The sequence below is a fragment of the Molossus molossus genome, unplaced genomic scaffold (assembly GCF_014108415.1).
Source record: "Molossus molossus isolate mMolMol1 unplaced genomic scaffold, mMolMol1.p scaffold_m16_p_7, whole genome shotgun sequence".
NCBI lineage: Eukaryota > Metazoa > Chordata > Mammalia > Chiroptera > Molossidae > Molossus > Molossus molossus.
Genome location: NW_023425401.1, coordinates 58,642,434 through 58,658,815, shown reverse-complemented (window position 1 = coordinate 58,658,815; position 16,382 = coordinate 58,642,434). Strand labels below are relative to the sequence as shown.

General features: G+C 40.0%; 1 protein-coding gene across 1 annotated transcript in view; it reads left to right on the top strand.

The window, feature by feature from the left end:
• Positions 1-411: 411 nt before the first annotated feature.
• The window catches only part of SYPL1 (synaptophysin like 1), a 28,957-nt gene continuing 12,986 nt past the window's right edge, over positions 412-16,382 (top strand). The window contains exon 1 of the mRNA XM_036246735.1: positions 412-498. Within this exon, the coding sequence (XP_036102628.1) occupies positions 430-498 (69 nt within the window). The 5' untranslated portion in view covers positions 412-429. The remainder of the gene's footprint in view (positions 499-16,382) is intronic.

The following is a 16,382-nucleotide window of genomic DNA, read 5'->3' as shown; positions in this document are numbered from 1 at the left end:
GTCCCTCGCTACGCACTCGCGGAGAGGGGCGCGCGCATGCGCGGGAGGAGCCGGAGCGCGGAACGAGGCAGACCGCGGGGGCTGGCCTACAAGGAAGGGGGCGCGGTGCACACAGCATGGCGTCCAACATCTACATGGCTCACCAGCGGATCAGCCGGCTCGGCCAGGTGCGGCCCAGAAAGGCTCCTCCCCTTCCAAGCCCCTGTCCACCCCTCACATATCGCCACCGCTCCTGTCAGTCTCCGACCCAGCGTCTAGGGGAGCGGCTCAACCGCCGCCGCCCCGCCCCGCCCCGCCCCGCGGCCTCCCGGCCCGCCTCCCGGCGCCCGGCCCGCCTGCCCTTCCTCGCCGCCGGACTGCTTGGTCTTGTCGGTCCCCCTCCTCCTCCGCCCCGCCGTCCTGATAGTCTCTCCCTCTTTCCCTCAGAGGATGTCCTCCTTCCAGCTCAACCTGAACCCGCTCAAAGAGCCGCTCGGCTTCATCAAGATCCTCGAGTGGGTGAGTGCAGCCCGCGCCGGCAAGGCCGGGACTCGCGCCGCCACGCCCGCACCCGCTCCCGCTCCCGCTCCCGCTCCGCCCCGGCCGGCGCCCTCGGTGAGGAGGCGTGGAGCCTCGGGAGTGGGGACGCAGCGCGGCTCGCCCCGAAGTCGCCGCCATCCCCGGGACGGGGCGGAATGGGCGGGGAGGGCACGAGAGGCCGCGGCCTGGGCCCGCGCGGGGAGCGCTGCGGTCGGCGTTGAACCTCTACTCTCGGCGGCCTGGGTCCCGGGCGGCGCCTCCCTCGCACACTGAAGCTCACCTCTGGGTGTCCCCGAGCAAGCGTTTCCCTGTTTCCCGCAAGGGAAGAGAAAACTTCCTGTTGAGGTCTAACCGAAACCCGGCGGGCGGGCGGGCGGGCGGCGGGAGGCGCCCCCGCCGGCGCTGCCTCTGCGCCTCCTGGGAAAAGCCCGGCCCGTGCTTCTCCTCCGGAGCCGACTTGAGGCCGCTCCCCCGAAAGCCAGTTGTGCCTTGTCGAACTGACTTGACGAGCACTCACTTGTCAATTTGTTTTCAAGATTGGCTTCAAGTTGAAAATGGATAAAAATAAACTGGGTCAAGAAAGCTGGCGGGGATGGTAGCGGGAGACGTGGGGCGAGGGCGGAAAGGTCTTTCAACAGAACGCACCTTGTCAGTCCGATTCACTTAAACGTGCTAGGAATCGCCATCACGTTTAAGTATTTCCAAGCAACAGCCTGTAGTCAGCTTTTAGTGCTTTCCTGGGAACACTCAGTCATTCACATCGAAGGGGACTTACTACTTCGACCTTGACTGTGATCAAGTTATTTGGAGGAGTTGTGAGCACGGCCGGCACTGCGGTATCCCTCGGCCTTCACGGCCTGGACGCACTTGGTCCTGATTTCCAGGCTCGCATTATTAGGCAGCTGGCATCTGTCCAGCGTGTGCGGCAAGTTGTTCTACAGCGAGCAAAATTTACATCTCACTCTTGCACCCTATATTTGGTAAAGAGTAATTACTTTCGATTTTCTATTTTAGATAACCTACCCAGGATGTTTTTTTAAGTAACACAGAAACTCAGATTCTCTAATGGGCACGCGGTCTGATTTCCTACTTGTACCCAGTACCCTTCCTTTTCCCCAAAGTTTCATTTGGTGTTTTCTGGAAACTGAAATCGTGCTGATTTCACAAAAATATCTATTTAAAAGACACATAAATGTATGTACATAGGGTTCTGTAAACCTAGGTTCAGATTTAAATATAAAGAAAATTATTAACTGATTATATAAAAATTTTAAAATGCAGGAGAAAAATCACATTTAATTACGTTAATCAAATATAATGGTTAAGAAAGTCTTATACCTCCTAGTAGATTTAATCTCATTGAGAATTGCAGTTTATAATTTAAATTTTCACTTACACAAAGAGGCAGTTTATATTTTATGCTTATATTATTTGTCTTTTTAAAAGATGTAGACTTAACCTTTTTCTTAGCATTTCAAAACAGCAGTAAATTGATTAGTGTTTGTAGCTGATACAGTTTTTAACAATATCCTTTTTAAAGCTTTTTAAGGAAATACTATCGTTTGTGTGAACACCTTATTACACAGAACTTTTTATGAAAAGATTCATTGTTAATGGTATAATGAAAGTTTATTCAACAAATATTTGAGTATGTATTATATACAGGTGCTGTGCTAAGCACTAGGACACAAACCTGAATGAAACATAGTCTTTTCCTCATGAACTTTTAAGAAAGACATGAAAATCAATAAAAACATATGCTCAGGTGAGGATTAAAAAAAGCCATGAAAACAAATATGAAAAATGCTACCCTAAAGGTATAGGCAAGATGTAGTAAGTGAAAGGAAGGAGAAATCAGTTGCTTAGAGGAACCAGGGAGAATTTCATAGATGAAATAACACTTGAAGGATGAATATGTGTTCACTGGGGAGTGACTTTCCAGGCAAAGGCAATCTTATGTTCAGTGGTGTGAAAAATTGAAGCAGCATAGCCCTATCTGAGAACTTAAAGTATTTGGGGTTGGCTGGAACATAGACTGGGAGGGAGGATATGGTTTGAGATGATTCTGAAAGGTTTCAAAGGGTTTACAGGATAGTTTGTAGAGTTTCTTCTATCTGCCAATGGTTCTTAACCCTCTGGACCCTTTCCTTAAGGAAATGGGTATGTACAGGGTACAGAATTTTGGGTAGTTTATTCATTCAAGGATTTTTTAAACAAGTGAATGATATGATTAGATTTGCCTTTTAGAATTTTTCATTTTATCAGCAGTGTAGGGCATTGGAAAGGTCATAATTGAAGGAGGAGAGACCTGTTGCTTGAGAAATTATGAAGGCCTAATGGAAAGGAGAAATTTAAAAATCAGAATATTGGAAGATAAAGAAGAGGGAGGACTGATCCTAAGATGACTGCTATATTTCTGACTTGGGTTGGTAGTGTTACCGTTATCCAAAATAGATCACTAAGGAAAAGAAGCAAAATTCTGATGGAAAATAAATATTGGATGTATTGAGTTTGTGATTTCTTTAGATCATATAAGTAGATGTATCATATAGGCACTTATATATATGGATCTAGGTTTAAAAGATAAATATGGGCTGGAGATTCAACAGACATATCTGTTAGCAAAGAGAGAAGAAATGGTTTGGAAGATGGAGAGAAAAAAACATCTTGCCATCACTATTAGAGAGGATTTTAAGAATAGAGTACTGACCAATAGAAAGGTTAACGAAAATGCATTCTTGGTTTTGGTAATCAAAAGGCTATTGGTAGCAACCAGAATGGTGGTTGGCTGAACAGATGTATGGTAAGAAAGTGAAGACAGTGAGAATAAACCACTATTTGAGTGAAAAGGGGAGAAATTTGGTGGTAACCCATCTTAAAGATAGGAAAGACTAAATGGGTTTGTGGACTGTAGAGAAGAGACTTGTGAATAGAATTGTTGGAGATTAAAAACAGTCAAAGAGGGAAATGAATGATAAAACAAGGTTCTAGAGGAGAAAGGCCCATTGTAGGAATTTTTACATGTGTTTTAAATGAATTATTAAAGTTTCATACAGTATTGATTGAGGTGTATTGGAGGGTTACCTCTTAAAATAGTCAATAAATAAGTTTACAAACAAATCTAAAATCTAGACAAAGGCTGTTTACCATCCATATAACTACAAGAATAATTCCCCAAATCAGTTTATCTCTAGCAGGGATCTAGATGATGTTAAATTAATTTATAATCTGATAATATGTACTTTGCAGTGGGTTACAAATCTGAATGTCTCATAGACGTAAAGGCAAGATGCCCAGTAAATATTTATTGACAGAATAAAAATACTATTGCTAAAGCAGAAGCATTTTCACTTTGCTTATAAACTGCAGCCACCATATTTTATACACACACACACACACACATGCACAAAGAATTTACATATATATTACATATTTATTTAATTTTTATGTACTCCTGGCCCCTAGTTACAGTGCCTGGCAATGGCATTGCCTTAGTTCTCTGTATAATTCAGTAAAAGTTGATGAATTTTTGTTATATTTATATGGGAATATCAACATTTACAGAGCTGTTGGAATGATTGGATTAATATATAAATATGTGAATGATGATAATGTGCTTGAACAGTTTTTAGTTGGTTTGTCCAGGACTGAGATGCTGTATTTCTAAAAAACAAGACCCAGACAGCAGATAGACTTGAGCCCTGTATAGACTGACACACATATCTCCTGGTCCTTGAGATCACTGTTCACTGTTAGATATTTTAAATTTCAGAAGTGATAAAATTGTATGCTTTTCCATTGTCTTCTAGCATGTTTTCCTGCCTTGAGCAGCCTGTCAATATGACAATATAAAACTTAGATAAGAGTAGGTACTGCCCTGGCCGGTTTGGCTCAGCGGTTAGAGCGTCAGCCTGTGGTCCAGAGAGACCTGGGTTCGGTTCCTGTTAGGGGCATGTACTTCAGTTGCAGTTTGTCCCTGGCCCTGGTTGCGTTGTGCCAGTGGCAGCCACTCGATATGTTCCTTTCACGTTGATGTTTCTCTCTCTCTCCCTACCTCCCGCTCTGTCTGAATAAAGAATGGAAAAATGTCCTCGGGTGAGGATTAAAAAAAAAAAAAAAGAATAGGTATACCTTGTGTTTAGGTGTTAAACACGGAAGTAAAAGTCAAGGATTAATTTTATCAAAGAAGCTTTTTAAGGTACTTAATATTTCTCTGGTAAATTTTAATTTGGTTCTTTATAGTCAGTTATCCCTACTATTTAGATCAAAATTTTTCATTAAAATCATATTATCTCCTTTTAATATTAAACACTGTCTTTTGGACTTGCTGCTGTCTTGCATAGGGTAGACAAATGTTTTTAGCCCTTAAGGAATCCAAGTAATATGCTTTTCTAATTCTACTCACAAAATAAATAATAGAAGAGAGAATGTTTGGGGAGTATATAATGAATTACAGACTAATTAACTTGAATTTTAGAATTATGAATTATCTCTGAATATTTTTTTTTATCCACACCCGAGGACACCTTTTTTTTGCATTTATCTTCAGACAGAGTGGGAGGGAGAGAAGGGGGAAGCGAGAGAGAGAAACATCAATGTGAGAGAGACGCATCAAATGGTTGCCACCCACATGGCCCCAAGCAGGCCGGTGATGAACTGCAACCAAGGTACGTGCCCTTCAAGGGAACTGAACCTGGGACTCTTCTATCCGTGGGCTGAAGCTCTAACCACTGCTCAGGGCTCTAAATATTTTTATCAGTGCTGTTCAACTTTATTCTTTTTTTTTTTTTTTTTTATCCTCACCTGAGGACATTTTTCCATTTTTGTTCAGTGAGAGTAGGAGGGAGTGAGAGGAAGAGAGAGAGAGAAACATCGATGTGAAAGGGACACATGGAGTGGGCTGCTCACCCGCACGACCAACCAGGGCCCGGGACAAACTGCAACCGAGGGATGCGTCCTTAGCGGGAACCGAACCCAAGTCACTCTGGACCACAGACCGAGCCAAACCGGACAAGGCTATTCTAACTATTAATGAGTTACTTATTGAGCACAATATGTGTGCTAGGACTTTACCTGTATTTTCTCATTTAATCCTCTGGCAACCTTTGAGGTTGTTACCCCCATTTTACTGAAGTTTAGAGAAATTAAGTAATTTACTCAATATCCCATGCTCATTACTATATCCAGGACTCTTGTTAACAGTCTGTTCTTTAGTCATTTTGATAATTTATCTTTGTGTTTCTAATTGGTCTTTTAATAAATGATTGAAAAGATTACCAAAAATTTCAAGCTTAAAAAACAAAAATGTAAGGTATCTGAAGTAATTGTTTTCTTGTTTGTTATATATGCATGTTTATGTTCTTAAGGGTTAAGCCCTGGCCTGTTTGGCTCAGCGGTTAGAGCTTCAGCCTGAAGTCCAGAGAGACCTTGGATCGGTTCCTGCTAAGGGCATGTACCTCGATTGCAGTTTGTCCCTGGCCTTGGTTGGGTCATGCGGGAGGCAGCCACTCGATGTGTCCCTTCCACATCAGTGTTTCTCGCTCTCTCTTTCTTCCTCTGTCTCCCTCCCACTCTATCTGAACAAAAAAATGGAAAAATGTCCTCGGGTGAGGATAAAAACAAACAAAAAAATAGTTAAAACATGTAGTCTCCTTGATTCATTTATCAAGTTTGAAGTTTTTCCTGATTTTATACTTTGCCTTTAAAACCATTACTTTGGCATAAATTATTATCCAGGAAAATTAGTGTGAAAAAACCATAAGAAAGCCTGTAACCCTTTGAGCATTACATATATCAATTTCTTTAAACCAGAAACTTTCAGAAATTCATGATAGTTTATATAAAATATTTAAAGTTTAGTTATCCCAAGTAAACTATAAGATTTTTGTGAACAGGGACCACATGTTTTATCTTAATTTTGTGGTTTACAATATGGCACAAATAAGCACCCAAAAAATATAAACTGTATTGCATTGTAGGGGGAGGGGCATATATAGACTGATGTTTGTCTCATCCATTTACTTAACTTTTACATTTTTAAGCTATAAGTCTCTAACACAAACTACTTTTCTTTTGGTATGTGCCCTTAGTGGGAACCGAATCCAGGACTCTGATTCGCAGGCTGACGCTCCAACCACTAAACCAAACTGGCCAGGGCAACACAAACTACTTTTTAGGAAACTTATCTTTCTTTTAATCATACTATTTGTTTTCTACACACACCCCATTATAGAAAGAGAAAGGAGATTTCAAATTGCATTTTGCACCCACCAGTACTCCACACACTTAAAACTTGTTAATAGAATTACTTACTAACCCCCCACCCCCACCCAATGCCTTCGCTCTGTGTTTTCCTACCTGGAACCCTCTCAGTATCTCTCATGGAGTAGATCAGTTGTAATTTTCATAGACAAAATGTATGTGTTGTCAGTGCTTTCAGAACACACAAACACATCCATGCTCACCCCCACACATACAAATAGCAATCTCTGATAAAATATAGAAGGGGAAATTACAATAACAGAGTGATGCTCTTATACAGTGATTCTCAAACACTGATCTCAGAACTCCTTTATGCTCTTAAATATTGTTGACCTGGCCCTGGCCGGTTTGGCTCAGCGGTTAGAGCGTCGGCCTGCGGTCCGGAGAGACCCGGGTTCGGTTCCCGCTAAGGGCATGTACCTCGGTTGCAGTTTGTCCCCGGCCCTGGTTGGTTGTGCGGGTGGCAGCCACTCGATGTGTCCCTTTCACATCGATGTTTCCCTCTCTCTCTCTCTTCCTCTCTCTCCCTCCCACTCTGTACAAAAAATGGAAAAATGTCCTTGGATGAGGATTAAAAAAAATATATATATATTGTTGACCTGAAGGAACTTTTGTTTATATGGGTTGTATCTATCAAATTAGAAATTTAAGCTGATATATTTTAAAAAACATTTTTTATTTTAAAATAACTAATAAGTCACTTGAAAACCTGAGTAATATCAATGACAACAAATCCTGCCTGTTTGCCTCAAAGTGAAAATCTCACTTTATTTGTTTTTGAGAAAAATATCTGCCAAATATCTAAGTCTGAATAACTATATTTTGTCTGTAATTTACTCTTTTAAGTAAAAATGGTGTTTCAGGAAGAAAGCCACTAGTTCAGCATACAATTCAGTTGTTGGAATGCTTTCCCTGGCGACCACCATTATGTTTTGGTATGCAGTGAAAGTCTTTATTTGTGCATCCTGTTTCATCACAGAATATAAAGAAGACTCAGTGACAGGATTTTATAAAATAATAATTTTTACTGCTTCATCAAAAGCATTTGTAAATGAAACTGGCTTTTTTTTAAACTGTAAGTATATAACACAGTTTGATGTTATTGCTAATTATTACCAAAGCCCAGCAGTTTCACCCACCAGTGCCTCTGCTTAAATCAGTGCAAATTTCAATGCAGTGTCAAAGGCAGATAATTTCTTAGTAATATAATGAAAATATTTTTGACCTCATGGACTCCCTTGAAGAGTCTTGGGTATTTCCAGGGGTCCACAGACCACACATTGAGAATTGCTGTTGTCATACAAGGTAAACACCATAAGGGACCAGGAATGGAACAGAAAATGTGGGTGGGAGAAGGACTGTTTCTAGCTCTCGGAAATAAATCTGGAAAGCAGTTTCAACCTATTATCTGGATTTATGACTTACGTAAAGTTGAGTACTTGAAGAGGTAGAAGGAGAGAAAGCCGTCAACTAAGACCTGCCAGCTTGAAGTATGGATTTGTGATAACTCAAATATTTTTATATGTTGGTAGTTTGGGGACCCCATCCTAAGGTGCTGTTTGTGGGCTGGCAGACTCAGAAGGCCAGGTAGAAACAACCATAAAGCCACCAGACAGGGAAATGACTGTGAAAGCACTAGACGGGTAGGAAAGGGGGAAATAATAAACTCTCAAGTTGAGCCTACCTCAAAAATTCTAAAACAAGTGAAAGAAATTTACTTTCATTTAAAAGCTCAAATTATATCAGTGGCAACAAATATCAGCTTTCTGTGAAGTGACAGCAGACTCACTTCAAGACAGCCAGCCAGCTGAACAGTCAGGATATTGATTCACTCCAAAAGACATAAAAATAATAGAGTAGTCTGAAATGATTTTAAAATAAATATATTTAGGTTTCCCCAGAGATTTCTAGGGTCATACTCAGCTTTACAATTGTTTAAGAATAAAGGTGGGCCCTAGCCAGTTTGGCTCAGCGGTTGCTGTCGGCCTGCGGACCAGAGAGTCCCGGGTTCGGTTTCCGCTAGGGGCACGTACCACAAGAAAAAGAAAAAGAATAAAGGTGACATACAGATGTTTTCAACATATAATAAATAATTAAGAGTTAACAGCCCAGCTAGTGTGGCTCAGTGGATTGAGCATCCTACCATGGACTGAGATGTCCCAGTTCGATTCCTGGTTAGGACACATGCCCGGTTGCTGGCTCGATCCCCAGTGGGAGATGTGCAGGAAGCGGTCTATGGATGTTTCTCTCTCATATTGATGTTTCTATCGCTCTCTCCCTCCCCCTCTCTCTCTAAAGAAAAAAAAAAATCAATGAAAACATTTTAAATACTAAGTGATGATTTCATTTAGTGAATTTGGTTTTGCACATAAACATTTATACACTATATACTTTTAGATCTATTTCTGGAGATTCAAGTGTACATTTCATTTTCCTAAACTATCCTATAATACCATTTTCCTAAACTAATCCTTGGACACAAAGAAATTTAAGTAGTTGATATCAGATTAATGATGAAACCAAATAGCAGTGAGGACCCTGCAACTAGAAACATATAAAAAACATGCATAAATTAGATGAGTACCAGTAATCCCCAGTAGAGCCCTTAGTGTGTAGATCAAGGTCTAGGAATAGGTGCAAGCATCAGGGCTCTGTCTATAGGATAAATAACTCATTGAAAATACAAGTAATAGTCGCCTGTGTGGTTCAGTGGTTGAGCATCATGGACATGCACTAGGAGGTCGCTGGTTCAGTTCCTGGTCAGGGCACATGCTCAGGTTGTGGGCCCGATCCCCAGTGGGGGGGGCATGCAGGAGGTGGCCAATTGATGTTTCTATCTCTCTCTCCCTCTCCCTTCCTCTGTCTCTAAAAAATCAGTAAAGAAAAAAAATGAAAATACTAGGAATCATCAAATTTTCCTTTTTTTAATCATGAGTCCCTATCAGTGTAAAATTTTACACACAGAGCCCCAATATGCATCTATAACTTAGATGCATATTTTACCATGTGAGTATCTTAAGGCACATGACACACTCAGGGCAAATTTTGTTCATATTTTTTCATCTTTACTTCAGATACTTACCTGACTTTTTTGGCAAGTGGGGGGGCACCTTGATGTTATCTGATTAAGTGAAATCTATTTTTACCATGTAATGTGGCTGATGAATATAACTCACATAAGGTGTTAATTCTTCTATTTTCTCTTTTGGACATGAGTTTTTCTATATCAGTTTAGTTTCTGAATATATTTTTAAGTCACCTGTCCATTCTGTGAAGGTTTGGTTAAAACTAGAAACCTATTCCATAAAATCACTTGGCCAGGTACATTCACATTGTAATACATGAATACTAAAGGTGAAAGTATCACTGTCTGTCCTTCCATGGTATGGGATTCCCCATACCTTCACAGCACCCAGCATACTGTACTAACACTTGACTGTCTGACATACAAGCCTAGAATGGTATATTAATGTTAATAAAGCTTTGATTCCTTGTATGTCTAAAAGTAGCTATAAATAGAAGGTAAAATATTTTCTTCCTGTACACCATTTGAGTACTATAGTCTATTTTAGAGAGTAGTGTTCTAGAGAACCAGGCTGTAATATTAACTCTAAAGTTACAAATCTCCAAATTAGTGAGGGGGTCTTCCATGTTTCTAATACGGATATGGTGGGCAGAGAAATAAATGGAACTGGTTATTCCCAGTGAACTATAATGAGAGCCTGAACAAAAAAAGGGGGAAGCATGATGAGGACAAGTAAACAGAGCTTTTAATTTTTCTTTTTCTTTATTGATTTTAGAGACAGATAAAGGGAGAGGGAGATATAGAAACATCCATGAGAGAGAATATCATTGGCTGCCTCCTGCATGCCCCCCCACTGGGGATTTGGCCCACAACCTGAGCATGTGCCCTGACCAGGAATCGAACCAGCAACCTCTTGGTGTATTGGTCAATACTCAACCACTGACCCACACCAGCCGGGTGTAAACAGAGCTTTAAAAAGAGTGGCATTGTACTCTAGGTAGTCTTAGGCAACTTTTTCCCCCTCAACATTAGGTTTCTATGGCTTATCCATGTTTATGTGAGTAGCTATAGTTTGTATGTCTTCATTGCAATATAACTTCCCATTGTAAGTATACACTACCATATTCATTTTTCTGTTGCCTCCCCCTCCCCACATTTTGATATTATAAAGTCACTGTGAAAATTCTTGTGCGTGTCCTGTAGTACACATGAGCAAGAGTTTTTCTTAAATCTATATATTAGAAGACACTAATTCTTTTTTTTTTTTTTTTTTTTATCCTCACCCGAGGATATTTTTCCATTTTTTGTACAGATAGAGTGGGAGGGAGAGAGAGGAAGGGAGAGAGAGAGAAACATCGACGTGAAGGGACACATCGAGTGGCTGCCACCCGCACGACCAACCAGGGCCGGGGACAAACTGCAACCGAAGTACATGCCCTTAGCGGGAACCGAACCCGGGTCTCTCCGGACCGCAGGCCAACGCTCTAACCGCTGAGCCAAACCGGCCAGGGCAGAAGACACTAATTCTTTGTGACATTATTGTAAATATTTTCACCTAGTTCGTAGCTTGTTTTACATTCAGAGGCTTTTGATTTTAAAAATTCTTTCTGTAGTTGAATTTAACAAGCTGTAACCATAGTTAGTGGTTTTTAAAAACAATCTTAAGAGATTTCTTCTATGGTCACAGATTTTTTTTTTATATTATCTTTAAAATTTTTTAAGATAGTTTATACATTATCACTTGATGCATTTAAATATTTAGCCCATCTGGATCGTTTATCTAATAGTTCTTTCTTGTATTAATTATATATTGCTATATAAAAAATTACCTCATGCTTAGCATTTAAAATAATAGACGTTTCTGTGGGTCAGGAATATGGGAGCAGCATAGCTGAGTGGTTCTGGCTCACTGTCACCTATGAGGTTGCAGTCAAGCTGTTGTCTGGGGTTGCAGTCATCTCAAGCCCTCCAGCTCACTCACAGGGCTATTGATGATCCTCAACCATTACACTTTTAAGATCACTCACATGGTTCCTGGTAGTAATGGGTTCTTCACCAAATGAGTCTCTCTAAGTTGCCTGAGTATCCTCCCAACATGGCAGCTGGCTTCCTCCAGAACCAGTGGCTCAAGAGAGTGAGAAAAGAAGATAGAAGATGTAGCCTCTTTATTACCTACTGTCAGAAAGGGCATCCTATTCCTTCTACCATATTCTGTTCACTAGAAGCAAGTCACTATGTCTAGTCCACACTTAATGAGGGGGGAATTAATCTTCACCTCTTGGGGGGAGGAGTATCAAAAGTTTGTGGACATATCTTTAAAACCAGCACACTCCTTTCCTTGCTGATCCTCAGTGCCAGCTCTGTTATAGATATAATTTTTTTAAATCCTCCCCCGAGGATATGTTTATTGATTTTAGAGAGGGGAAGGTGGAGGAGAGAAACATTAATGTGCAAGATAAACATTGATTGGTTGCCTCCCATTAGCTCCTGGACTGGGATTGAACCTGCAGCCTTTTGGTGTACAGGACTCCACCCAACTGAGGCACCCAGCCAGGGCCTAGAAATAATTTATCTGTACACAGAAGTCTATTTCTGGCCTCTCTTGTTCCATTGGTTCAATTTTTAGTTCCATTTCTTTTTTCTAACCCTAAATGTGGATACATGTCCAAGACTTATTTCCTGGCCTGTTTTCACTCTGTATTTATGCTAGAGAGTATTTGTTCTTCTCTACCTATTAACTCTTTTTTTCTTTTTTTAATCTTTATTGTTGGATGTAAAATGTATTACAGATGTTCCACATTTTTCCCCCATTGACCCCCTCCTCCCCACTCCTGCCCGCATCCTGCCTTTTCCCACACTATTGTCTGTGTCCATTGGTTATGCATATAAGTTCTTTGGTTTATTTCTCCCCCCCCCCCAACCCTTTTCCCTTTGAGGTTTGTCAGTCTAGCAATGAATTTGTACTTCTTAATCCCTTCACCTTTTTCACCCATTCCCCCAACCCCCTCCCAGCTGGCAACCAACAAAATGTTCTCTGTATCTATGAGAATGTTTCTGTTCTACCTGTTCATTTTGTTTGTAGATTCCATTGTTGATAGATATGTATTCATTGCCATTTTGTTTGTACATATATTTTATCTTTTTCTTCAAAAAGACCCTTCATCATTTCATATAATAACGGTTTGGTGGTGATGAACTCCTCTAACTTTTTCTTGTCTGGGAAAGTTTTTATATGTCCATCGATTCTAAATGACAGCTTTGCAGGATAGAGTAATCTTGGTTGTAGGTTGTTGCTTTTCATCACTCTGAATATTTCTTGCCACTCCCTTCTGGCCTGCAAAGTTTCTTTTGAGAAATCAGCTAACAGCCTAATGGGAACTCCCTTATAGGTAACTAGCTGCCTTTCTCTTGCTGCTTTTAAGATTCTCTCTTTGTCTTGAACCTTTTGCATTTTGATGATGATGTGTCTTGGTGTGGGCCTCTCTACCTATTAACTCTTAACTGAAGACTCCAAACTGTGTTCTGGACATTACCTCAGACTCTTTATACCTATAACTAGATTCTGTGTCTTATATTTATTCTTGGGCAGGGGGAGGGGGGGGAATCCCTTGGTAGTTATGGTCCTGATTATGGCTAGATTCAAGGCCCTGGATCCATGGAAAGCATTATACCACCATTCAACAGTATATCAGACCTGCGCTGAATTTATTTATGGATATGTGTGACCTTGAGCAAAACAAAATTCCTGTCATCTTTGATTTTACATTCTAGGGAAAAACAGACAATCTTATGTACTGTCAGGCAGTGGTAGTTACAATGGGAAAAAAAAAGTGCAACATAAAGGCAATAGGTAGTGTGTGGAATTGGGGACACTTATTTAGTATAGCATGGTTAGGGAAAGGCCTCTTTGATTAGGTCATATTGTAACAGGGAGCTGTGAAGTAGGAAGTGAACCAGATACCATAGCCCCCCCTTCTCTGCAGGGAATATGGTCCAAGACCCCCACTGGGATGCCTAAAAGTACAGATGGTATCGAACTTTCTATATACCTGTAGTATGTTTTTTCTTATATGTACGTACCTATGATAGAGTTTAATTTATAAATTAGGCACAGTAAGAGTTTAACAACAACAATAATAAAATAGAATAATTATAACAATATACTAAAATAAAAGTTATGTGAGTATGGTCTCTCTCCAAATGTATTATTGTACTGTACTCACTCTTTTCTGGTAATGATGTGAGATTATGAAATGTGTACGTGATGAGATGAAGTCAGATGAATGACACAGGCACTGTGATATAATCTTAGGCTACTGTTGATCTTCAGAATGTATGTAACAAGTACTTTAAGGCTTCTCTTTGACATATTCAAATTGCCAGCATCACCGCTCTTGGGGCCATTATTAAGTAAAATAAGGATTACTTGAACATGGTCACTGCGATATCAGGACATGATAACCAGAAAGGCTAATAGGTAACTAATGGATAGGTAGCAGATACAGTGAGGATTCCCTGAACAGAGGGGATGATTCACATCCCAGGTAGAATGGATGTGTGAGATTTCATCACAATATTCAGAATGTCATGCAATTTAAAACTTAAAGTTTATTTCTGGAATTTTCCATTTAGCCACAGGTAACTGCAGGTAACTGAAACCACAGATAAAGATGGACTGCTTTATTCCAGGCAGAGTGAATAGCCATTACAAAGGCTCTAAAGGAGAAGTTTATCCCATGTCTCTAAGGAATAGCAAGGAGACCATTTTGTGAAAAGAGATTTGGCAGGGGAAAAGTAGCAACATGAGGTCAGAAATATTAAGGGAGGGTGGATCTTGTAGACTATTATATGAACTTTGGTTTTTATTCAGAGAGCACTCAGTTTTGAGCAGAGGATAAAATTATCGACCTTATATTTTTAAAAGAGGACCCTGACTGATATGTTGATAATAGACTGAAGCAGGGGCAAGGACAGAAGCAAGAGGATCAATTTAGAAGGCTGTCAGTGTATAATTCAGGCAAGAGGTAATGGTGGTTTAGAACAGAATGTTGTGATGGTAGTGGTAAGAAGTGATCTGATTCCAAATACATTTTTAAATAGAGCTATCTTGGTCATTACACTATATATGGGCTTTTTGTGTGTTTTATTTTGTAGAAAATTTAGAAGATATAAATAGAAAAAGGAATTATCTTTGTTGTTGTTGACAGTATTACAAATGTCCCCATTTTTCTCCACTTTGCCCCCCTCCACCCAGCTACCACTCCACCCCAGGCCTTCACCACACTATTGTGTGTGTCCATGAACTACGTATATATGCATATATGTTCTTTGGTTAATCTCTTCCTGTCCCCTCCACCCTCCTCCCCTTTGAGATCTATTATTTTGTTCCATGCATCCATTCCTTTGGATGTGTTTTATTCATCAGGATATTATGTTCATTAGATTCCACATATAAGTGAGATCATGTGATACTTGTCTGTCTCAAACTGGCTTATTTTGCTTAGCATAATAATCTCTAAGCCCATGCAATTGCAAAGGGTAATAGATCCTTTTTTACAGCTGCATAGTATTCTATTGTGTAAATATACCACAGCTTTTTTATACACTCATCTACTGATGGGCACTTAGACTGTTTCCAGATCTTAAGCTATTGTAAATTACACTACTATGAACATAGGGTTGCCTATATTGTCTCTGGTTGGTGTTTCAGGATTCTTAGGATATATTCCCAGATGTGGGATCACTGGGTCAAATGGCAGTTCCATTTTTAATTTTTTGAGGAAACTCCATAATATTTTCCATAGTGGCTGCACCAGTCTGCATTCCCACCAGCAGTGTACTGAGATTCCCTTTTCTCCACATACTCACCAGCATTTGTTGCTTGTTGATTTGTTGATGGTAGCCATTCTGGCAGGTGTGAGGTAATAATACCTCACAGTCATTTTAATTTGCATCACTGATGATTAGTGATGTTGAGCATTTTTTCATGTCTTTTGTCCTTTGTATGTCCTCTTTGGAGAATTGTCTCTTTAGGTCCTCTGCCCATTTTTTAATTGGATTGTTTGTCTTCTTTTTGTTGAGTTGTGTTAGTACTTTATATATTTTGGAAATTAACCCCTTATCCAGTGTATCATTGACAACTATTTTCTTCCATACAGTGGATTCCCTTTGCATTTTGATGCTGTTTTTTTTGCTCTGCAGGAGCTTTTTTAGTTTGATGTAGTTCAATTTGTTTATTTTATCCTTTCTTTCTCTTGCCTAGGAAATATATCAGTGAAAATTCTGCTACATGAGATGTCTGAAACTTTGCTGCTTTTATTTTCTTCTAAGATTATTATGGTTTCACAACTTACAATTAAGTCTTTTATCCATTTTGAGTTTATTATTGTGTATGGTGTAAGTTGGTGGTCTATTTTCATTTTTATGCATGTACCAGTCTAATTTTCTGAACACTATTTATTGAAGAGACTGTCTTTACTCCATTGTATGTCCTTATCTCTTTTGTCAAATATTAATTGACTATAATGGTATGGGTCAATTTCTGGAGTCTCTGCTTTGTTCCATTGGTCTATATACC